Source organism: Fundulus heteroclitus, chromosome 5 (assembly GCF_011125445.2).
Source record: "Fundulus heteroclitus isolate FHET01 chromosome 5, MU-UCD_Fhet_4.1, whole genome shotgun sequence".
Classification (NCBI taxonomy): Eukaryota; Metazoa; Chordata; class Actinopteri; order Cyprinodontiformes; family Fundulidae; genus Fundulus; species Fundulus heteroclitus.
This window is the reverse complement of record NC_046365.1, coordinates 9,655,036-9,679,347: the sequence shown is the minus strand read 5'-3', so window position 1 is coordinate 9,679,347 and position 24,312 is coordinate 9,655,036. Positions and strand designations below refer to the sequence as shown.

General features: G+C 43.0%; 2 protein-coding genes across 2 annotated transcripts; one reads left to right on the top strand and one right to left on the bottom strand.

Annotated features, from left to right (window-relative positions):
- The first annotated feature begins 144 nt into the window (after positions 1 to 144).
- Positions 145 to 11,496, top strand: zgc:101679 (uncharacterized protein LOC450058 homolog). The gene is made up of 12 exons (XM_012877628.2): positions 145 to 251; positions 1,634 to 1,680; positions 5,677 to 5,749; positions 7,327 to 7,486; positions 7,615 to 7,683; positions 7,808 to 7,928; positions 8,022 to 8,114; positions 8,284 to 8,348; positions 9,685 to 9,766; positions 9,863 to 9,909; positions 10,711 to 10,766; positions 10,866 to 11,496. The coding sequence occupies exons 1-12, from the start codon at positions 193 to 195 to the stop codon at positions 10,945 to 10,947; spliced, it is 954 nt and encodes a 317-aa protein (XP_012733082.2). The 5' UTR covers positions 145 to 192; the 3' UTR covers positions 10,948 to 11,496.
- Positions 11,166 to 22,079, bottom strand: emp1 (epithelial membrane protein 1). The gene is made up of 5 exons (XM_012877630.3): positions 21,944 to 22,079; positions 21,095 to 21,185; positions 17,613 to 17,721; positions 17,391 to 17,531; positions 11,166 to 13,409 (listed from the first exon to the last, which is right to left on the bottom strand). The coding sequence occupies exons 2-5, from the start codon at positions 21,167 to 21,169 to the stop codon at positions 13,252 to 13,254; spliced, it is 483 nt and encodes a 160-aa protein (XP_012733084.1). The 5' UTR covers positions 21,170 to 21,185; positions 21,944 to 22,079; the 3' UTR covers positions 11,166 to 13,251.
- Positions 22,080 to 24,312: the final 2,233 nt, after the last annotated feature.

The window sequence follows — 24,312 nt, the reverse complement described above, 5'->3', positions numbered from 1 at the left end:
CAAAATATAAACGATCGCCTTTAAAAGGTTGGTAGCGTTACCTGTCGCTCAGACAAGTTTGCACTCTCCATATATGGGCTTTTCCTGTTGGTAGACGCCAGCCAATGGAATCTTAAGGGGTTTGCCAGTAAGCCAATGGCGAAGCTGCTGTCAGGATAACTTCCGGCTTGGGTTTGTTTTGCTGTGTCGGCCATGGCTGCGGAAGGAGATTTCCTGGCGAGATACAGAGCCGTGTCAAATAAATTAAAGAAGTCAGTAAGACCTTGAGCTATTCTGCTTCAAACTGAGATTAAAAGGAACGAGTAGACGTCGTTAAGAACGTTATTTATTATCTTGAATGCATTGTATGTAATATTGAAAGCTAATGCTAAGAGGCGAAGCTAGCGATCGCTGTTCATTCCTGTTACTTCTGTTATGATCTGTGTCTGCCAACTCATATGTACCGTATGCCGTTGTCATCTGTGTCTTTTACTAACTAAGCTTTGCCGTCATCAGTTATTGTTAGCTGGACTGATTGGTTACAGGACCAGATGCTCTCAAACATGTAGCACATAATGCACCAAGACACTTCTCAAATCAGCTGTGTCAGGCATGCAACATGGATGTGACCACAAGCCTTGTTCTACCTGCACAAAAATATGTTGCTAAAATTAGTAGAGCAAGAGAAAACCGATCAGTAATTTCATACTTGCCTGTTGTTTAGCTTGTAACCCTCCCACATGAATAGTCTATACTGCAAACCTATTGACTGGACTAAAGAATGGAGTACTGGTTTGGTGATCAAATGTCTGTTTATTATATTCCTACTGGGAATCATGTAAGTTATTAAACTAATTCATTGTGGATCAAATTTCTAATTAATTAAAAGAAGAAGAAAAAATGTTTTCCATCCTATTCTTGATTTTTGTGTTCATTGGTCACTGCATGTTCACGTTAGAGGCAAATAAAGCAAAGAAATTAGAGATTTCTACTGTTATCGTCATGTATAAAGTAAATCAGTTTGTACTCATATTTTTTTATGATTTTTGTTTTAAGTAAAACTCATAGGTAATATCACACTCTCTGACCCGAACTGAGTTTTTTTTTCATTGTTTACTTTCATTTCTATGAAAAACATAGATTTTTTCCCCCAGTCTATTATAAATATACATTAAACGAGGGCTTCACAATACTAGAAAAATCACACTTTTGCAGTAACATTGCTAAATATACTCTAAATCCCTGTAGTTTTTGCTCTTCCATTTCTCATCTGGGGTTCCAGCATTGTGCGACCTTCATCATGTGGTTATCTGTGTCAGATGTGAACATTTTACTTCACTGACCTCCATCCAATAGGTTTATTGGCATCTAAAGTTTAAACTCAATCCAGACAGTCCTTTCTAATATTGCTGTTGTGTGATTAACACGTCGACATATTTTGTGCAGCAATAATTAAACTCGAGTATCCATCACTGTCAGATTTTAGCCCCTAACTCAAGTCAAAAGATTAATCTACAAATCTAGAAAGCTTCACTTCAGCTATTATTTTCATGTAAATGCTTTTGATGTTTTACGTTCCATTCTAAGCTATTCACACGCTGGCTCCTCTCCTGAAAGTCCCAGATTTTGAAAGGTTTTTGCTTTTTCATTGCAGACGTTTCCTCCGAAAGCCCAATGTAGCTGAAGCCAGCGAGCAGTTTGGTGAGTTGATCCATAACCCGGGTGAAAGATTATCTGCTGTTTAGACCAAGGAGACTGTACAATGTTTTGTACACTTTTCAACAGAATAGGAGATAAACACTAAAGCTAAATTGTTAAAATTATTGTAAATGATGAGTACTCATTTAGAAAACCATTATGACTCAGCTTGTAACAATCGTGTTTTCTAGAACTAAACATTTAACCTGCTGCTTTTAGAATGTGATCTTTATATTCGAAGACACATTCCTTAAAATGAAAAATAATCCGTAAGCTTCCACTGACTTTAGGAATCTTAAGTTGTGATCCAAATCGCTTTACAAAGATCTACAAATGCTTTAGATTACTTATGGAACTGTGCGCTATTCTACTCTGTTTTTCTAACATTTCTCCTGGGCAATCAAAGATGCTCATCAGGAGACTGTTACAGCTCCAGTGGAGCAGTTTGCTGAAAGAGCCTGACAGGACAGAACGCAGTCAGAAAGAGGCATGGTTGTCAAACACAGTCTGCAGGATGTCAGAGACAGATTTAGCTACCTATATTTTAATTACAGCGACAGTAAAATGCTAGCGACAGCGCCAGTCAAACCGTCAAGAACAGCCGAAAGGCTGGAAAGTTTTTACTTGTGCAATTTAATTTGGGTTGCTGTCTGAACTGCTTAAAGTTTTTACAAAGCTGACACTAAATAATGTCTACTCCTTCCTTCATCTGCATGGTGACATAAAAATGTGCTATGTGAGAGGAAGGGGGTAAAAAAAAAAATCAACACAAACTCAAGCTATAGGGTTCTCCTAGTTAACAAATACTAAAATATACCGCCATGCAAATATTTCAGATTTTGGACATTCTGGAGGCCGTTACTCCTTTAAGTGAAGCAGAAGGTGGCATCTAGTCATCAAGGAGTTAACTGTAATGGTGTTAGTTCTTCCCTTAGACATAATCCAAAATCTGTAAATTTATGGTCATGAGGATGTCATTATATTCCTCTAGGGGAGAGAAATGTGAACAAACTTTATAGTCCAACTTGGAATTCTTTGTGTTCCTAAACATAAAGGAGCATATGGCAGTGGTGCCGCTGCCTAAGCAGCAGCTGCAGCTTGCCGGAGATGTTCTTCAGAACATATTGTCGCGTTCAGTGAGCAGCCTTTATGTTTTCGTTCGTCCTCAGACACTGAGCAATGTCGCCGGATAAAAAAAGAATTTTTATTTTTTTTTGTAATGACACTATTTCTTTTTCTGTAATCTGCTAAAACTTGTTCTGGTTTACATGACATATCAGCGTTCTGTCCGATTTAATGTTGCAAGGCCCCCAAAAACTCAAGATGCTATGAGATTGTCCGGTTTTGGTCAGAAATGGTATCAGCGTCCTGCTCCATGGGGCTTAAAAGGGTGACGTAACAACTGCATTGCATTGTGGGACGCCTGGACATCTGGATACAGGCTTCTATTTGCTTACACTGCCTGCATCCACAGCGCTGCCTTTTGTTTTCGGTTCTTTTGTCTTTGAAAAGTTAAAAACATGGTGCTGTCGTTAACTATCACACTCGTTCACGCGATCGCTTCGGGAGGGAAAAAGAACGAAAGGTTGAGATTTTTCAGTTCTCCAACGTAGTATCAAAGCAGAGATGGCGAATGGACCCTGAATTAGCAGCCGTTAGAGGACCAAACCTCACTTTCGACGCCATATCCCGTTACATGTGTGTTCAGGGCATTTTTCAGACTGGGAAGTTTGGGTCTAGACTTGTTATGTTGTTTTACACGCAGCTTTTAGAAGGCTCCACAGATTTAGATTGGCTAGCCTAGCCTAGAAGTGACTGAAACCCATCCAGCCACCCTTACTAAATCTCAGACACATGGAGGTTAGAGTTGCAGATAATGAGAGATTTACACGGAGAGCAAGGAGACGGGAGACTGGACCAGTAGTTATTCGTGCTGCTGCTCCACCTGCATCTCCCACGTCAGACGCCATGATAACTTAGTGTTTTTGTTCAAATTGAACCGGGTAATGTTTATGTTGTTTACCGTGTTAATCCACGGTTATTGATAGTGTAAAACATTTCATTAATTGTCTTTTATCAGTGGTCTCAGCAGGAGTAAAACTGTCTTGAATTCAGATGAAAGTTACAATAATACCATAAGAGACATCACAAACTGAGTCCAGCCATGTATGATGAGGGAGAGCTAGACAAGTTTTGGACTCTGAAAATTCCCTGCTTCATAAATAAATAAATTGACCCATAAGCCCCTAAATGTTTCCTACATAAATGCAGAGTGGATGTCAGGCTTAAAATGGTTTTAAACAAATTTGTCCAGCAGACACCGAAGCAGAGGAGGAGCGCTGAGAGATGAAGGTGTGTTGTTTATGTACCTGTGAAATGACAAGTTTTCTCTTTAAGACGAAAGATCCTGGACCCACCCAAAGTTGCTTTGTCCATGAGCGCTGGAAGACGCAACATCTCTGAATTCATCGGCGGTATAAAAACTAACTCCACTGATGAGATAGAAAGCAAACTCGGCTTCTAAATGGGCGGCAGGTCATGTAAATCCTTTGTCAGTTTATCATTCTTAAATGGATCACTCCTGCTGTTTATCTGAGATAAACCTTCAGATCGAGGTCTCGGTACAATCTGTCACCTATCTCTTTAGTACGGTCCATTTTTCAAGCACTTTGGGTCTCTATCTCTCACAGCACATCATCTGAATCAGCAATGTAAACGAAAGCCTTTGCCCTGGAAAACGCACACCGCATCCCACAATGCATTGCAAAATCCCCTGCCCTTTTGAGCCATAATGAAGCTGCAGTCTCACACACAGTCTCCGGCTGGACCAGTGAATCTGACAGCTATTTGTCTCCAGAGTTTCCCTAAGGTTCATTAATGTTACCCATTAAATGTCTGGCTAATAGTTTACTTCAGCTTCCATTTGCCAGTTCCTAACTATAGAATCACCTGTTGCCACCTACTTATAAACAAGCCGCATATCAGTTTATCATTCTTTGTGATAATGTATTTTTTTAGATAAATATTGAAAAAAATAGGCATATAAGTCTAAGATTTCACATATAAATATGATTAAGCAATATTTTCTGAAAGCGTTTTTATTCCGCCTTATTTCCACTGATTTGTGATTCTGATCATGGTTCAGCTCCTAATATGATAAACTACTTATAAAATAATTACCAGTTTGTCAGGTGCTATTTGTTACAGCACATAAGGATATTTAATTATAGCAGCACATAAGTAGATTGTAGAAAACTACTTGAAACTGTCATTAAAGCAGGAAAAAAACCTGCATGTTGATGCAGGGTTGCTCCAAAATATCCTGAAACAGTGAAACTGTTTTCTGAAGGAGCAGAATGACAATCTCCCGACCCAAAAGACCCACTGAGGAAAAAATTTAAGAAAACAAGTGAAATTGTAACTAACGTAGCAGCAAAGGGTTAAAAATGACCTCAGTGTGACAAAGGATTTATGGGAAAGTGACCTCGCGGCGAGATGAACAACACAGATGTGGCCCACAAGTCCTAAAGAAACACAAACTAAACTAGCAACAAAAAAACATGACCCCCAAAGACTGAAACCATCAAATAGCGTTTTAAAAAGAAAACGTTAATATAAGACATCCAGCTCCAAAACTTAAATGCAACAAGCAAGGCAGCGTAGTTAGTTTTGATGTTTCTAAAGAGGCATAAAGAAACTCTCTAAATGCGGCTTGGTAGAACAAGAAAAAGATGGAGAACGTCTGTTTTTCTCAGCACATTCAGAGACCCGTGTATGTTTATCGTTTCGGTCGGGTCTGTCCTCTCGGTTTAGTCGTATTGATTGTGGGGTTGTGCGTCCTGCACAGGGCTCCCGTCGTCTCACGCTCTAATCCCCGTGTCTCTGGCGGGGACGCCGGAGCTGGACGGCGGCGCCGCGACTCGCTCTGGCCCTCTCATGACGGGGAGCAGATGTTTTAGAAGCGTTTCACTGATCTCTCTTCTGCATGCGTGCTTCCAGGTCAGCTGGCGAAGGAGCTGAAGCAGCAGGACTGCCTTCAGTATGCGGCTTTCTGTAACCTGGCCATGGCTCGGTGAGTTGCTCTGTTAAGGTCCGCTCTTCACGTTGGCTAGACTCAGATGGATGGGATCACTGAGGAAACTGGCTGACAGACCATTCTTGTTTTAAAAGAAGTAATGCAAGGTCTGTCTGTACAGTGCTAATGTAAATCGATTGCATTTACTTGGCCTGTAGACAAGAGAAGGCCCTATCGTTAATAAAAACAGTAAAAGGCTTTGGTCGCAGTATTATTGGCTCTGAGTGATCGGATACATGACTGCATGGAGCTAAATGCACTCACGGCTGCAATATATATGATGACATCCGCTATAATAATCCACCTACTTCAATCCGCATCATTTTTCCTAATTTAATTCTTTCCTCTATGTTGTGAACAAACGTATGGGTCTGCAGCTCTAGGAGGGTGCGTTCGCCGTGTAAGTCAGCGTACTTTGGCTCCAAGCCTCCGCTGACTCAGAGCTGCAGTTGGGAAACAAACCTGGCAGATCAAGCATCTGGTCGCTGCCAAATGAACAAGTTAGAAATGTTGCTGGAAGTCTTCAAAGGCCCAAATGCTTACCTTTGTGGCCCTAGAAAGGCAAGCACTTCAAGCTAGCCGAGGCGTGTTTAGTCACGCACCGCGCGCGAGCAGCTAAGGAGACGGCTGCAGCAAAAGCTGCCTACTGCACCCAGGGCTTAGGCAGGTTGTGCATCTGCCACGTTTTCCCCATTTTTCCTGTCCGCGTGACTGATCGGCTGCTGGCCAGGTCCTGCCTTTATTAGTTTATTAATGCGCCGGAGCCTAAATCTATTTTACTTTCATCCTGTTTGAGTCACATTTAGTTGTGTGGGTGCTGCGGATATCTAAATGAATCAGATTTACACCAGTTAGGTTCCTACAGTCAGTAAGCGCCGGTTAGTTTAAAGTTGTGGGTTTTTAATGTTTGACCTAAAAAGGTCAAACCGTTTTTTTTTTCCCTTTAGAGTTGCAGCTGGACAGAACTGAGAGCTATTTCTGTTCATTTCCTGTTCAGTCTAAAAAAGGTTGACGGTCTAAATACTCTGGCTTTCTTTTTTATATAAATCCAAAAATATTAAGGGGTTCAGTTCCTTGATTTTTTATTTATTTATTTTTCGTATCATGCTGGAGGAGACACTACAGATATAAGATTGGATCTGCCTTCAAGACGTTTACAGAGAAATTTGGGAAATAACGCTGGGCCCTTGCACCCTATGCCCTCAGTAGCTAAAAACTGACAATTTCAAAACGACTGTAGACGCCAATATGTGTAAAGTCTATATAAGACAGGAAATGATGTGTGTTTCACCGGAAAGGGCAAATCGGTTTGGCTGGTAAACGCTGTCACAACACAGCTGGCCGTTTGTATTATCTTTCGCTTTATAAGAAAGCTAAAGTGGGAATAAAACGGCTTTTAACTGCAAGAACAGCGTCTGGACATTTCCACCCCGGCAAATGCGCGTCAACCATAAGATTGCGGTTTAAAAACACTCTAGTGGTTTTAAGCGTCGGCCTAGCCCCCACAGTGACTTTTCTCCGGATGACGGAGCTCCCAGTGTTTTTTTTTCCATCCCTGCTGGTTTTGTCTGCAGGTGCGAGCAGACTCTGTTCAACGCTCCTGGAGAAGCTCTGGCCCTGACCGACGCAGCACGTCTCTTCCTCTCCTCCGAGAGGGAGATCAGAGCGCTGCAGGCGCCGGGCTTCGACGAGCACCTCCAGGCCGCCCTCAACTGCTACAGCTTCGCCGTTAAGGTAGACCGCGTGGCGCAGCTACGCTCGCCGTGAAAACCTGAAAACAGACGGCGTCCGTGTGCAGATGGGATCCCTGCCTACATTCTTGTCGTGACTGAAAGCTGAGGGGGGGGGGAAATGTGTTGCAGGTGTACATTGAGATGAACCAGCCTGTGATGGCAGCCAGCCTGTGCTTGGAGCTCGGCAACGCGCTCAAGGTTTGATCGCCGTCTTCCAGCTGTCCCGTCTGATTAACGCAGCAGATTTCCCCGTTTTGCTTTCGGCCTCAGGGTTTATATAACCCACACGGCGCACTGGGTCTTCCCTTCCGCTCCTCGACAGGAAATGAACCGACCAGGAGAGGCCATCGTCCACTTCCAGAGGGCTGCCGATTTGCAGACGCAGACGCCCGTGGAAGCCCTGCTGTCCATGGGAGAGATGGCCACGTGTAAAATCCTCACGCGTGAGTCGGGCCGACTCATTCTGAATGAGATCACGTCGTTGCTGGGCTCGACTCCAGACGTCTGACTTTTTATTCCTGCCGTCTGATTTGCAGGCGACTATGACGGAGCTCTGTCGGTGTTCACAGAGATGCAGCTGATGTGTCAGGAGAGAGGCCTGCAGCTGCCCGGCACCACACAGCCAATCGGTGAGGCTCCGGCCGCCGAGGCGGTCCGCTCACTGGATGTAGCTCACCGCAGCCTTCAGCGGGAACCTTTAAAACCCACAGTCTATTTCTCATGTTGTTGTTGTCTCTTTTCCTGTGGCCTAACTGAAAAACTAACCAGTGTCCGTCTTGGTTCTTTATTAAATAAAAGGGGCCTTTTTGGACATCGTGGCAAAATGTGAGATATCCAGAGTGCTGCTGCTGATGTTACTAGAGGTAAGCATGGCAAAAAAAGCTGTGTCGTCGTTGTTGTTCTGTACCTGTCTTTCATTTTAAGACGCATCCAACAGGGTCTTCCAAAAGTTATTCACATACCTTTCACGACAGCCAAACATCTCAGTGTATTTTCATTGAATCTTCAACAAAGTCGAGCAAATTTGGCGAGGTTTTTAAAAATGTTTTGCTAAATAAAAACCCCTGTAGAGCCACCTTTTGCTGCAGCTGCAGCCGCGGCTCTTTACGGACGCGTCTCTACCAAAACGTCAAGCTCAGTTTTTCCTGCATGAAGAACGTCTGTAACATCTTGGATTGAGGTCCCAACTTCTTTCTAATCAATTTTGCTACAGTAATAGAGCTCAGAGCTCTGTCCCTGAAATGAAATGTCTTGTTGCTGAAACGTGCCATAGAAAGAAACTAGCTTAGATCTAGAGCTGTGCGATATGTGGAATAGCATCATCAGTGTGTAGAAAATCCCTATTTTTAAAGGGAGCGCTCAGATGCAATGTTTGGAAGGCTGTGCCCTGCGTTAAAAATCAGCTTTATGATGTATGGAGTCGACGGTTTGACCAGAGATGGACTTGATCGTCCTGCTGGAAGGTAAGCCTCTAAGGTCTTGCCCCTTCACAGTGGCACCGTAAATGTTATTTTATTTTTAGGCCAGAAAGCTCCATGCTGGTCCCTTCTAACCACATCACCTCCTATCACATGTGTGACGTCCCCTACAGGACAATAGCTGTACCCCCCCCCCCCCCCCTCCATAGAGGCCAGGTGTGTAGAGTGGACCAAAGAACATGATCTTTTTTTTACCCTTGTTTTAATCTGATTCGGCTTCAGACTTTTCCAAAACTGTGTCCCTGACTTGTCTCGTGTGATTCTGGGTCTTCGGGGTTAAGTGAGACGCAGGAGGGGGCTTCTTTTTAGGGGTCTCAGCGTAGAGGGAGGTGAATACATACGCACTCCACACTGCTCAGATGTTTATGTAAAACCCTTATAAACCATGTATGATTCTCAGACTACTGAACAATTATGCTCTAGGTTTAGTTTTTAGTTTTCTGTCTCATAGAATCGTTATAAGACGCACCGAAGTTTGTGGTCGTAACAGAACTACATGGGGACATTTTTAATGGATTAGAAAACTTCTGCAAGGCACTGAAGTTTTTATCGCTGTCAGGATTTAGAGAGAAACGAGCCTTGACCCAGTTAATAAAAATTAAAATAAAAAGTCAAACCTTGGATTTTAGGCAATAAAACAACCGCAAGTCCTCACACACCGGGGCTGTTGCATTAACGTGTGTGTGTGTGTGTGTGTGTGTGTGTGTGTGTTTCTCTGCAGCCTCCGCCTCAGAAGTTGCTACCAGAACATGCTCAGACCCTGGAGAGGTATGCCTGGGAGTCCTTCGACCCTCACAGCCAAGGTAGAGGCTCCTGGATATTTTAACTGTTTTGTTGAGCTGGAGGAAAATGTAGCCGTCAGATAGTGGACTAAATACGAACGTGGTTTGCTCTTTCAGTGACCTTCCTGCCTGAGAACGTGTTCCTGCTTCTGCAGTCTGTGGTGGTGAGTTTTGGGACGCATGTACTCGTCCAAATCAAAGAGTTCCTGACCTTTTTCCCCCCCTTCACATGCACACAAACGTTGTTTAAAGTTCTGGTTTTAACGTCAGCCAAGACATTAATCACTGTTGTGGTCAACATTTGTGTCGTGGGAGCATCGCACTGCGGAGATGTTTCATATTATCTGCTGAAAAGACAAAAGGCTGGAACTATTCAGCAAGAGCTACAGTGCAGTGGATCAAAGCACGTTATTTGGCCTCATCTAAATCTAGTTGAGTTGATTTTGGGGGATGCTCTTCATCCAACCTGACTGGCTGAGGTCTGTTGTACTGAAGAATAAGTCAAAACTTCAGTCTCTGCATGTGCAGAGCAGCTACAGGCACACCCCAAAAGGCCTGGTGCTGTAATTGTAGTGAAATGTGCTTCGACTTGTACAAAAGTATTAAAACGAGGAGCTGGATTGTTAAATGCATGCCACGCTTTGCCGGGTTTTAATTTGTAAATATTGACATCAGCGTTTCATTTTCCCTCCAGATCTCAGTTGTGCACTATGAGGCCGTCTGTCCCAGATACACACACGTAGACGGACGTTTGTAACGTGACAATAAGCGTAAATGTTCCAAGCAGGCCACTGTATGAGTAAAATCGCTTGAATGTACTAGGAGGGTTTATTTGTTCTCATTATGCTGCCTGAGCTTCATGTCATGAGGCTGTAAACACAGAAAACAGAGAGGTTAACAAGCCCGCTTGAATCTGCACTGGTGTTTTTATTGGTCCGGTGTCTAACAGCAGATCTGTTCTGCAGATGGCGTGTCAGGAGAAAGACACGGAGTCCCTGAAGGCCTTGCAGACCGAGCTGTGGTGAGCATCCACAAATGTCCCGCCTCCTTCACGTGGCGAGCAGCGGGAAGCATTTTCTGCCTTTAACTTCCATCTCAATCGTGGCTCTTCTCTCCGCAGGCCCTTCCTGACGGCCGAGCAGAATCACCTCCTCCACCTGGTGGTTCTGGAGAGAATTGCGCCGTATGGTCAAGGCATTTAGCTCCGCTGGACTTGAGCTCACTTCCTCCGGGAACAATACCGTGTGTAATGGAATATTCCCGCCTCGGACGGGCCTGTTGTAAGGCCCGAGGAAGGCCTGTCCTGCAAATGGAAACATTTTATGTTGTGCACTCATTTCCACCCGGACCAACTCTTTTACATGACGTAAAACCGAGCTTCTCTGCATTGTGTGTCGCTTGAGATGAAACACAACTTGTGTGTGTTTGAATTGGCTTTATTAGTAAAAGACATGGCTTAGATTCCAATGTACACACACACACACACATAGTCTAATGCATAGTTCTGTTAAATGGTAGAAATGTAACGCCTCCACCCTTTCGTCCCTGGATTGTTTTAAGGTTCACTTGTACAAACGTACTTTACGTAAGATAGCAGCTGAATACGGACAGAAAACCAAACATATAGCTTCAAAAAGTACACTCGATACAAAATGCTACAAAAATAGAGTTGGTTACATTGTACATAGACGTAGAAGGTATATGCCGCACTCGTAAAGTAAGGAGAAATGAATAAATGTCCTGTGAAGTAAGACTGTGTTCATCAGTATTTGCTGCTAAGGCGACCGGCTGTACCCTCTCAGATACAGGGCAGTAGTAACCATCAGCCTCACACCAACCATTTCATCTCGGCTCGTCAAATACAGTATCTCACAGGAGCGTCTTCTGAAGGCACTCATCAGAACCGTCCGCTCAAAGTTTGCTCTGAGGGTGGTTTTTGGGCTTAAAGGTAGATCTACCCGTCAGGAGCGTGAGCTTCAGGGTGGAATGATGCAGCAAACAACTTCAGGGATTTTTAAAAGATGACCATTAGATGCGCATGTTTGAATTTTTTTTTTTTTCTCCAATCCATACAGGGTAACAAAAACATCCACCCTCATTAAGTTCAGGATAGATTTCTGTCGGGAGGCTTTTGGTATAATTCTGGCTCGTTGTTTTAAGGCTCGTCCTACCAAAGTGGTGGAGTTCATCTAAATGGGTTCGTTTTCAGGCAGGAAGCCTCCCTTTAAGCGTAGACCACAGATTGTCGACCGGGCTAATGTTGGGGGCCGTTCCACAACTGGTTTTTGTCTAAGCTGGTGATCGTTGTCCTGTCGGAACGCCGTCTCCAGTCTTAAGTGTCCACCATCGAATAAACAGGTTAGGACATTCAGGTGCAGTCCAGGAACCGCTAAGGCCCAGGTTTATGACGACCTGGAGACTAAAACATCTGTGTCACTGTCCAGAGGGAATGTTACTTCGCCGTGGACTGAGGGGGGCGCTGTGGAAGGAAGAAGCACCTTCCCTTTAATCCTGAAGCTCAGCAGAATGTTGCAGCTGCCTACATGGACAAGCCAGATGTCCACTGGAGAAAGGTTTTATGATCCGAGAAGACAAAAGACTGGATCCTGTTCTGCTGTGGGGTTTATTTTGGTCCCGGTGGTACCGGCGCATCTCTCAGATGTGATGAAATAATGAACCACGTCTATCTTTATACCTTTTATCTCCAGTCAGCAGCTGGACGGTTGATACTCGGACACAGCGGGGCGTCCCGACAGGACGATGCTCCCCAGGCTGACATGAGGCTTCAACCAGAATCACCAATTCTGAGAAGAGTGGTGGTGAAATATCCAGCCGGGAGTTGTGCTGGGAGCTTGTTTATGGCGACAACTAGAGCTTGGTTTCTCTGCAACATGCTGACATTTGACCAAATATTAGTCTGCAGGTAGACATCTGAGCCCGCAGGTACCAGCTGGATTGGAGAAAATTCCCAATAAATCCCAGTTTTTGTTTTGAAAAACCATTATGACAAAAGGGTAGTAGCTTAGAAAATGAATTCAGCGCGACAAAAAGAATATTAAACGCATGCCGATGAGGAATGCAGGCGTACTTCTGACTGGAACTGTACCCCTTAACTTTTGAGTTAAGCTGAGCCGAACAGCGGCGGGTCAGACAGCCCGGTGGGAATCCTGTCGGCACTCAGAAAAACAACAAGCAAGAACATTTCACACAAACTATTCCTTTAAAATACTGAGCATATCTGGACTCCGCTTCCACACCTACAAGTAGATATTAATGATTAATTAGTTCTGTTAAGGTTACACGTTCCTCATCCTACCCGACACAGTCCCACTCTCCAACTCAAATTTGTTAAAATCAAAACAAAGTTTTGGCTCGTTAGCATTCCAACATGTTCCTAGCTGCGGACGAAGCTGACAAGTCTTGAGACAACTGGGAGGACGCGTCCGCCTCCCGAGCTGCTGCAGAGGAACATGGACCCGGGCCCCACCCTCCTCCTCGTCGCCGGTTCACTCGCTCCTCTTCCGCAGGACGACGTAGGTGATGGTGAGAAAGCCAGTGAGGACGAAGGAGATCCACGCCAGGATGTAGCTGTGCCCGTACTGTCCTTTGTCAGCAGTGTGAAGCTGTGCTGTGTAGATGGAGGCTCCAGTCATTATGCAGAGGCCTGCAGGAGGAGGGGGGGGGGGAAGAGGAGAGCGGCGATGCACAGAGATAGGACTTTAAAAAGTAGCCATGTTTTCTCTCAACAGCAAAAACGTCAACATTAAAGATGGCTCGATTGCTGCATATCAGTAAATATATCATTGAAAAATGTATTTCATTCAGTAAAACTATGAATATTAGATCCATTAAAGGTATATAGCCACATAACATGCTAATTAAAAAAAATACCAAAGGTATTATACATCTTAAAAGTGTTTTGATAGTCCTTTTTCAGCCGAAAGATCATTTGCTCTCGGGCGTCATGAACAAATATAAACAGACGGCATGACGGTACTATGAACTATAATAACGCCCGACAATTTATAAGTCACTTGTAAATAATGCCGGACCGAGCCTGACCCTCTGCAATGCCTCGCAATAAAGCGGCAGCTCGGCGTGATTGAAGACCAACTGTTATTAATTGAATATACCGAGCTACAAAAACTTTACAAGCCTCTTATCAGAACGTTTAATCACGTCAGTCAACTCTGCGGTCACAGCCGAGCCTCTTGGATTCATATATTTTTTTGTGGGGTTTTTTTTCCACTGGATCTTAGACCATTATTCATTGTTTCTCTGTGAGACGCTAAGAGGCGTTAGCCGCTTCCTTGTTTTAACCCCTGCTGCACATGTGCAGTACGTACTTCCTTTAAACACGAAACACTTTATTTACTAACAAATTGAGCAATAAGAAAGCATAAAACAACAATATGCCATAAGGAAGTGATAATCTTTCATCAGAACTTTGTATACAACTAGACTGAGCTACTGATGTAGAAATTTAAAAAAGCCAAATAACATGGGTATGTACCTTTAAATAGTGACAAATGGCAATTATTTCTGTTCCTTTTGATGATTAGGGATTATAAGACGCAGGTTTTCAGAACCTTACAATCTTACATCAGACCAGAAATGTTGGCCTGCAGGTAAGTATGTCCAGATATATCTGCACTGACTGGACCTCTGGGATCAGAACTTAAAGAAGTGTTCAACAGAAGGAAAGTGACACGCTGTCTCCTGTTCTCGTCTGTCTGTGTTCTGGCTTCTGAAGCTCTGAGCCCAGCTGCAGTCCACAGCATGTGACTCTGCCCCAAACTCTCGTATGGGCTGTGCTTCCCAATCATTTCATTGCTACGGTTATCCCTGTTGGAGCTCTTCCTGTTACACTTTTTCCTTCCACTCAACTTTAAATCATTAGGCTTGGATGAAGCACTCTGTGAACAGCCACCTTTAACAAAGACCTTTAATGGCCTGTTTCCTGGGGAGCTGAGTCGTCAGCAGTTTTCCACATAATCATGTAGGCTAACATAATTTTGTACATAAAAATACTTTATTACTTAGTGCAATCTGATTTTATGAGACCCCAAATTTAGAATTTTCAGTCACTGTAACCCATAATCATCAAGATTAACGAACATAAAGTAAATTTTTTCAAATTTTTTGTAAAGAGTTTTACTAAAACGGTTTAATGGTATTCTAATTTTGTGTAGATGTGCCTGTAAAATAAAAATAAGAATTACAGCTACATGTTTTCCACGTGGTGCTAAGTCACGATGGCAGAACATTTCCAAGAGGCTGCTGTTCTGTGTGTTTCTTGTGCTTATCCATCATCAGCAAATGTTCAATACGAATGGCTGAGAGGAGAAGGCAGAAGGTGGTGCAGATGTGAAATCCTGTTTTAACCAGCTACGGCAGTACTGTCCAGTTCTTTTGATTTTACCCGCTGACTGATTAGCCTACAGTATTGTCTTAAAAACCCGTCCAGAAGCAGCACGATGCCCTGGATGAATAAACGCCAACGGAAACACCCGACACGATCTTTAAGCTCTTTCCACGGCCATTACAATCACGTTTAAATGCATGGCAGGTTTAATCCTGATCAGTGGTTCTGACGCGATCCTTCCAGGCTTTGCTGTCTTTGGCTGCACACTGAAAAACAGAACCTCTGCAGCCGTAGGCTTGCAGGATGAAAAAAATGCAATTGTTTCGAATCGTGACTGAAGCGACAAAGCTCTGGAACAATGCAACGTCCCGGGCAGCGGCGGCTTGGTAAGCTACTCGTCAACTGAAGCTTTGTTTTGGAGCCGAACATGGAAGGAAAAAAAGGGATGTGTTAAATCCTGATCTCTTTAACGCTGCTTCTGTGCTGTTTTTGTTGATCCACCACATTAAAAAGTACCTTTTTACTTTCCCACCTTCTGCGAGATAAAAAGGAGCTAGTTCCCCCTTCTTGGAAGCCGACCTGATTTCTGTTCATTACTCCTGGATCGCACAGAAACATGAGTCTTAAACTGTCCCGCCCTTCTGCGTCCCCCACTGGGGGCTGTAACGGCAGCGGAGTCGTCTTTGGGTGTTCCCTGACCTCCTTTCTCTTCTTCGCTTCATGTCTCCGAGATAAATAAAAGCATGCTAACCATTATCTGATACGTACGTGCGTCAGACAATATGGTCTTAAAACGTATTAAAAGCGATGAGAGACAAGTTGCATTGGCCCCGGATTTTGCAATTGAGTCTAGGGTTAGCGTGGTGTGCTGGCAGACGCGAGTGAGCTGGCGGACGGACAGGAAACGCGGCCCTGCCAAAGGCGCTGACAGCTGAAACAATGGAAAGGATGATAAAAGCCCGGGAAGATAATTCAACACAGTTGTTGTTCCCAGATAGACGTGCCTCTAATTTAAAGAGAGAACAAACAGACTGGGAACAAACTGGCGGAGTAACGGAGACGTCAGAACGGGCCAGGGTAAAAAAATTTCCACGCAACACGTTCTGCTATGAAGTGGCGAGACGTCAAACATTTATACCCATCCTTTTTGTTTACATTTTGCCACATCACATGCAAAAACCTAAAATCTATTTTATTTGGATTTAAGGTAATAGAAAAACACAAAGTAGCACAAGTTACTGAAATGGAAGGAGGATGATAGACGATTACAGACTACAGTTTTGTGCAGCTGTGTTTTTAGATGCATTGAACAGAGTTCTGCGAGGGGTTCAAAGAGCGGGATATCGCTCTACCAACGGACCCTGCTTTCGTTTGTGCTGAGATAAAAATCACACGCAGATGGAGTCTATTCACTCATGAAGGCAATTTGTTGCACCCAGTTATTTAAGGGCATCGGGGGGAATCAAGCTGAATAAGAAGTTGCTTCAAAACAGTTAGCGAACCAGGAATTCCTTTCGCTTCTTAGTTTTGGGCTACTTTGTGTTGCTCTCTCAGATAAAATCCTGAAATTTGAAGTAGGGGGGGGGGGAAAGCTGAATTAAATATATGACGCACTGCATGCATCTGCCAAACCAAAAGACAGGAGTCAATGTCTGTGACTGAAGGAAAAAGATCAAGTAAAGGAATTGGCATTTACATCCAAAATAGCCGAACACAAACCGCTGTTAGCAAACAAACAGCACTGTTTTAACGAAAAGCAGCTCCGGACTGCAGATGATTGGGGTGGAAGAGATTAGCAGTGATCTGGATGAGGAAATGCTACCAGAACTATTGCTGCAGACGGGATATGGGCCGTAAGTCAGGCGAAGGACACTCTTTAGAGCAGAGAAATACCAGCTTAGTATCACGGAAAGCCAAGGATTTGGGTTCTCTACATGGAGGCTCGTCCCATTTTTCTCATGGCCTTTAAAACCTGATCTCACACACACACTGTTATTGTTTTTAATAATCATTCACGTGTGCCTCAGGGGTTACTAATAACGCATCTCTCTGTAATGTGACAGAATCTCAACATATTTGTTTCTGCTTGTAATCTTTCAGCCTTGCGTCTGGTCCGCGCCGTACCAGAAGCACGGAGGCTTAATGGCATTATTGACTTCGGTCAGCCGAGCATTAAACAAACAAAATATATTTAAAAAAAAAAATAACAGCCATACGAAACAGAAGCATGAATCAATATCTCTGGCAGCGGCACTCCCCGTTTGACTCCAGGTTACTTACAGGCGATTAGCTGTAACACGCCGGTGAAGATGAACCTCTGGCCTTTGGGCAGGGTAAACAGCTGGGCCACAAACACAAACAGGGCCAGGATGGTGAAGACGCAGGCCAGCACCGAGGTGGCCTGCACCGACTGGAGGAAGTCTGCAGCGAGACGGGGAAAAAAAACGTTTGAGCTTTCTGCCATTGGCGCGGCTGAAGTTGAGTTGTTCTCTGCATTCAAACCTGATTGGACTTCGGTGTATTTCTGCAGCTCGCTGTAATGCCAGGCTAGGTTTTTCAAGTCCCACCTGCCCCAAAGGTCTGTGGTCGCAGTTTCAGTGACCCACCAGGCCTGAAAAACAAGAATAAATGTCAAAACGTACAGAGTGATTACACGGAAAACGTTTAGATTTATTACCCGCAAAGGTTTGTGCTTTCTCTCCTCACCCTGTTTTTCCCCACTGATGTAAGTGTGTGTGTGTGTATCAGTGTGGGCAGATCAGTTCACTGTTCTCCTACAAGGCTTTTTTTTTATTATTCTGTAAGCATTGCTCGGCCTGCTTTTGTGCATGTGGAGGTTTGAAGATCTGCAGCACAGTGGGCGGTGAAAACGTATTCTGACATTCAACGCCGGCTTGTTTCCAAATGTTGTCCACACATGCCCGGCTGAGAGCCCTGAGGTGCAGGGAAAGGCAATGCTGAAGACTGGCTGTAGACTGCGGCTGTTCTGAGCCATTAGCCAGACTTTTCTGTGAAATCAATCAAATTAACTTTAGACACCTAAGGAACAAAATGGTTGGGTTTTTCTATGTCTTTAGCTATTTTGTTGGAGAGCATTATTGGGTCAAATTAAAGTCTATAGTCTTTGTAATACGATCCCACACACACGCTTTGTGGTGACATCATGCAGGGTATAAGTTAAGAATCAGTTATTTTTTTAAATCTTTCCATTTGTATTCCTCTTACATTTTTCTCCACTTAATTCATTATTTATTTTTATTTTTTATCAAATGCCTCCTTTAAAATGTCTCCTGTTTACTGCCACGCCAAAACTTTAGAGCTGTATTTGACAACTCTGCATAGATTTTCAGATATTTGCCAAAACGTCATGGAAATAGTTTGTCAAGAAGATTAAGGCGGACGGGACGTGAACTTGAAGGTTTCAGAAACTACATCAAAACCCTTCAGAACCTTTCCTTTCTTATCTAAAAGTGCTACAACATTTCTCATCAAAGTCTGTCACCTGAAATGCCATCCGGTTGGTGTTAGCATGTGACTGTGTGTGCTATTATCATGACCAATGAGTATGAAATGAGCGTTTTAAGCTTAACGTCCTACATCTCTTTTTGAGACTCTTATTTTGAAGTAAAAAATGAAGTTGCTCTTAAGTCTCACCATTTAAGGTGACCTAAGGAAGACTGGCACCATGAGAATACCGAGACTGGCTAACTGTTAGCCAAAAATGACGCTAAACCTGGCATGTGCTGGGGCGTGCTTTAGTTTGAGAGTAAACGTATGTCACAGTTAAGGAATGCGGACGGAGTCTGATCGTCTCAGATCCAACATCTAATATATTTACACTAATCTAACCTAAATTTACTGTGTTTTTTTTTTTTTTGGCATCAGGACCACTCTGGATTAAAGCAGCGTAAAGAACGCACCACACGATCCAGCCAAAACTGGGCTAGAATATTCGACACTTATTACAGACTGGTCAAATGTTTGTGATTTGTGAATGATTACTTGTGAAAACAAAAATGGGGTTTTCTCCAAATTTGAAATAGGGCTGTACGATAATTCTATAACAATAATATATCGATCAATAGACGTGTGGTTCAATAGAGAGAAAAAAGGTCAATAAAAGGTTCAATATAACAATAGTTTTCCTTACTTTTGCATTCTAGCCAATCATGTAGGTTAATACTACAGTCATTACATCCTCCCAACCAATCACAGACGCAGACCCAGGAAAGCTGTGTCATCAAGCTTCAGAGTTCAGAGAGCACGCGTTATTGTTTTCTTTCTTTTTTTAAGGCTTACAGTTTTGATAAAAAGTTGGTTGAACAAAGGGTTGTGTTTGAAGTCAGTGTCTTTATTTAAACATAGGTCATTAAGCTACAGTATAAAATGGTCAGAGCTCCAGTTGAAATATATGTTTTGAATTTTTTTTTTAATAATTATCAATATCGATAATTATGATTTCTATTTTATCAATGTGCTTTTTTTTCTATATTGCCTAGCCCTAATCTGAAATATCGTTCTGTTCCTGCAAATCCAACATGGTGTCTCTATCTTGTGAGCTGAGAGTGCTTGTACAACGTTAATGTTTACTAATGCCAGATGATGAGCTCAGAGTGCTGGTAGTTTAGCCCCTTTGTTGTTTTAGTTGATTCGTATCCAATGCTTTTGTCTACAAAATTGAGTTGTTTGCTATTGCCTATTTTGTATTGAGCGTGCATCACTGCAAGCAGCAGGTTTGATCTTGACATATTTCATAAAATTCAACAGGATCACAAGGATCAGAACCAGCATCAAGGCACATATGGTAGTCTTGAGAAATCGATGTATAATAAATTAAATCATCTGAAAATTGAACATTTTTATGACTATCTACACTGTTCAGAAGAATAAAATTTTTTTTTATTTATACACAATAGTTTATGTACATGACAGAGATGTTTACAAGCAAATTGTTTCTAATCCAAATCATATCTCACACCGCAAAATTATGTGATGAAGTTTTCCTATACCACTGCATTGTTGTGGGTCTTTTTGTCCCTAGGCCTAATTTAATTTAACATTTCATTCCTCCTGCAACATGGGCTGCTTGAAATTATTCAGAAAATTAATAAACATTTACTCTCTTAGAGATATATAAGAATTTATGTTCAAAGATAAATAATAGCAAGAGGCGTACAACCATGTTCTAAATGTGAAATGAAAAGCTTAATTGTCAGGTCTAACAAGTAGACATGTTCTGGGGGGAAAGCTATAAATTCAAACATAAGAGCAAAGTTTAGTAAATGGGCAAGAATGTTGACTTTCTGAATGAACAGAGCAGAGTGTGCTTTTATTTTAGTTAACAGGAAGTGTCTTTGTAACGACTCAGCTGGGCTTACTAAGAGAATAAGTTTTTATGTGTTAAGTTATTTTTGTTTTCAGATGATCCAACTTCATTTAATACAACATCCAGTTAGAGCAACATCAGTGCGGCCAATATTACCAAGCTACAGCTAACATGAACAGATTCTTATGAACCATAAACGGCTCACAGGCCGCTAAAGTCCCTGGTTAATAAATCAAGCGCCCCCAACCCCTCTTAAAGTCTGTAGCAGACATACTGGCTTGCTTTTTTATAAAGATTGTTTAGAAGTCTTGGACCATATGTTTCCCATCAGTGTTTATGGCTGTCACCATATACGTCAAATTCTTTATGAGTACAAGATGGACGTAGGAAGGGAACGAGTGGCAAAGTGGGGGAAGGAAATGTTGAAGGGATGAACTGAGCCAGAGCCATCAGCTTATGCCTCTTGTGACGTCATTGACCCAAACACAAACAAAGCAGAATTGCTTTTTGTCCATCGGTAAAATTTTATAAAACCCCTAAAGAATAATCGATACTTTCCATCTTTGCTTCTGTGTAGATTGGTTAGTAGGGGGGGAAAAAAACAAATCAGCTCCCGATACCACCTTTAAGTAGGAAATTTCAAAAGTATCCTCCTTACATTATCAATGGTGGCCACCAGGAGCAGGATGATGGTGGTGATGTGCAAAACGACGATCCCTGCCAGCACCAACATTGTGACCCTTGGAAAACTGGGAAATGAGAGGAATGCGAAAGGAGGCACATCATTGCTTGTTTTCCACCAACATGCGCTTTTTAGGACGCATCAATTAACACACAGCACGAGTTCCAATTATACAGCTTAACTAAATAAGAGGGAAAGAGAGAGAGGGAGAGAGCCGTTACATGCGAGTCCCAACACGCCCCTGGAGTCAGGAGGATTTTTGAACATCTGGAGTCAGACACGTCGCACAGTGAGGCGGATTTGACGCTCCAAAGCGCTTCACTTTACGTCTCAGTCCTCTTTTGGTTACTAAAAGTTCATTCCCGTCCATTAAGCCGCTCTAAAAACTGCTGATCTTGGCTTATCTGCTCGTTTTTCGCCGCTTTCCGCACGTTCCGTCGACGAGAAAGGCGCGTTTGTTTGGACGTTTGGGCATTCCCAAATGGGACCCCTTCGGTTACACACACACACACACACACACACACACACACACACACACACACACACACACACACACACAGTCAACAACTCTAAAAAGAGCGCGAGAATACAACAACAAGCAAAAACTACGCACAAACTTGCGCAAAAACAGATAATTGCAGAAAATGTGCGACCGCGACTCCTCTCTTCGGCGCACTTATTGCGCTTACTTTAATAATTCCTTTAACACTTTTACTACTCGCTCGGCTAACTTTATCACTCTTTCTAATCGCACATAAAAATGATTACACAGTCCCGCAGAAAGTCCCGCAGTTCAGGACTTCGCGGATTTTGAAGAAAAGTTACCTGAAAGTGCGTTAATCCTCGGCGCAGCAGCTGCTGGTGAATGTGTAAAAAGTGTGTCCCCACCCTGCCTCTAATTCACAGCACACATCTCTCCCTGTTTTCTCACTCCCCTTTTTTTTCCTCTGCACTAAGCCCCACCCAGAAAGCCTCAAATGTTTTTTTTTTTTTTTTTAGTAAAAGAGACGCTCATGCCTCTGTACGCCACCATGTTGCCCTTCAAACTGTGCGTAAAAAACAGCCCGTGGGACCTCAAAGTCCCACCGTGTGATGAGTTCCTGTGATGTTTTGAACTCTCTCTGTCCAGTGGCTGGCACACCTTTCCTCATGAGGTGAGGCGATCCAAAATATCTCTAAGAATACTTGAGCTGGAGGAAGATTCCCCCTCTCCCTCTCCTTCATTATGCACCCAGAATAACTTCTGCAAAGATGGCTCATCAAGCAGACATGTTGGCAGTGGCGCGGTAAGATCCGAATCCCTGGAACCCCATCTTCTATATCACAACAGCTGCACTCAGATGGTGACAATTTTAGCATGGGAGAAAATCATAGAGAAGGCAGTAAATAGAAGAGATCTCCATCTCAAAAGTTTCAGCAACAAGACAGATGTTTTGGATAAACTGTGACAAAAGTTTTATTATGTCCATTTCTGTCCAAACTGAAAAAAAGCATGACTCTGCTACCACCATGATTAACCCTGAGGGTGTCGTCCAGGCCGGTAGAGTCCAAACGTATTGACTCATTTCCTAAAGTCTCCAAGTTTAAAGTACTCAAAGGACACCTTTACTAAAATTATTCTGATATGAATGGTTTTTAATTTTACATGCTCAACAATAACCCATCCATCAACCAATTGTTTATACTCTCCTATTTAAGCAGAGTCGCAAAGGAACACACGAACAATTCTGCACACCTGTACCCAGGGGCAGTTTAGAGTCACAGATGACCCTAACTTACAGGGTCAGGGTACAGGCGTACCCGGACAGAACACACATGCACAGCGAAGATATGCAAACTCCAAGCAGAACGATCCGCCTTTTACAGCAAGGCAGCAGCGTTACAAATTTGCCATGGAGCATACCCAGCAATAGACTGGACATACCCTATGTTAATGAGGTGAACAAAGCAGTCTGCTTTCTGTAGAAAGGGGAACTGTAAATAACTGTAAATCAGAAACAAAGGGTCTCACAAGTTAGCCGTGTTAAAAGAAAGACAACAGTTTCCAATTTATTCCCTCAAATTTGGGAAAAAACTAAAATGTTGCTTGTAAAAGACAAATACTTTGAGGTGCACTTTCCATTTTAAGTAGAATTTATCACTGAAAGCATTGAAAGCAAATATTTGTGTTAACATTATTGCTTTAGTTCCTATCGTGGCAGATGCAGTGAGTCTAGGCTGCCATGTAGAGTGTTTGGATGAAATGCAGTTAAATGCAAAGTTAATGAAAGTTGATGGTGAGACACCTAAGTTGCACACTGTTTTAGCCCTTTCATAAACCTGTGGGATTCATGATCTTATGGCTGGTGGTCCTGGAGAGTGTATTCTAACTATTGAGCCTTCTTCTCGGCCTTCTTAGGAAATGTTACTGTTGGGGGATGAAAAGTTTCTTACCACTTCTCTAACCTCCAACTCAGAAGGGGCAGAGTACCTTTCATCCGGGCCATAGAACAGTAGAGCAGAGGCCCTCGAGGCATTTTATGGGGCTTATCGTAGGTGATCAGGGTTCTGGGGATGCTTTTAAAGGCGATCTGATCCTTTTATACCCAAGCCAAAAACAGTGTCTCTCTTGTGGTGTGTCACTTCCTCTTTTCCTGATTTTTTCTGATCCTGTTTGTGGAGTTCAAGGGCAGGATCTCAAAGCGTAGTCACAGAGAGGAGGGTATCCGGTTAGGGAATCTCAAGGTCTCAGCTTTGTATTTTGTGTTTTTGCAGATGATGTGGTTCTGTTGGCGTCTTTGTGCTATGACCTTCAGCATGTAGCAGAGCAGTTTGTAGTCGGGTGTGAAAGCAGCCAGAATGAGAGTCAGCTCTTCATAGCCTGAGTACATAGTTCATTCCTCAAGGTTGAGGGTCAGCATTTGCCTCAACTAGAGGAGTTTTGGTAGCTTTTGGTCTTGTTTATGAGTGACGGAAGAATGGAACAGATGATGGATAGATTAGATTGATATCTGGGCCTCACCCATGGTAATACAGCCTTTCCTCCGGTCCTTTGTGGTTAAGAAAGACTTGAGCCAAAAAACAACGCTCCCAGTTTACCAGTCTGTAGATGTTCTGACTGTCACATCTGATGCCATGAGCTATATGGATCAGGACCAAACAAACAAAATCTCGGAAATGATCGACCAAAATTAGTTTTCTTCATAATGTGGGTC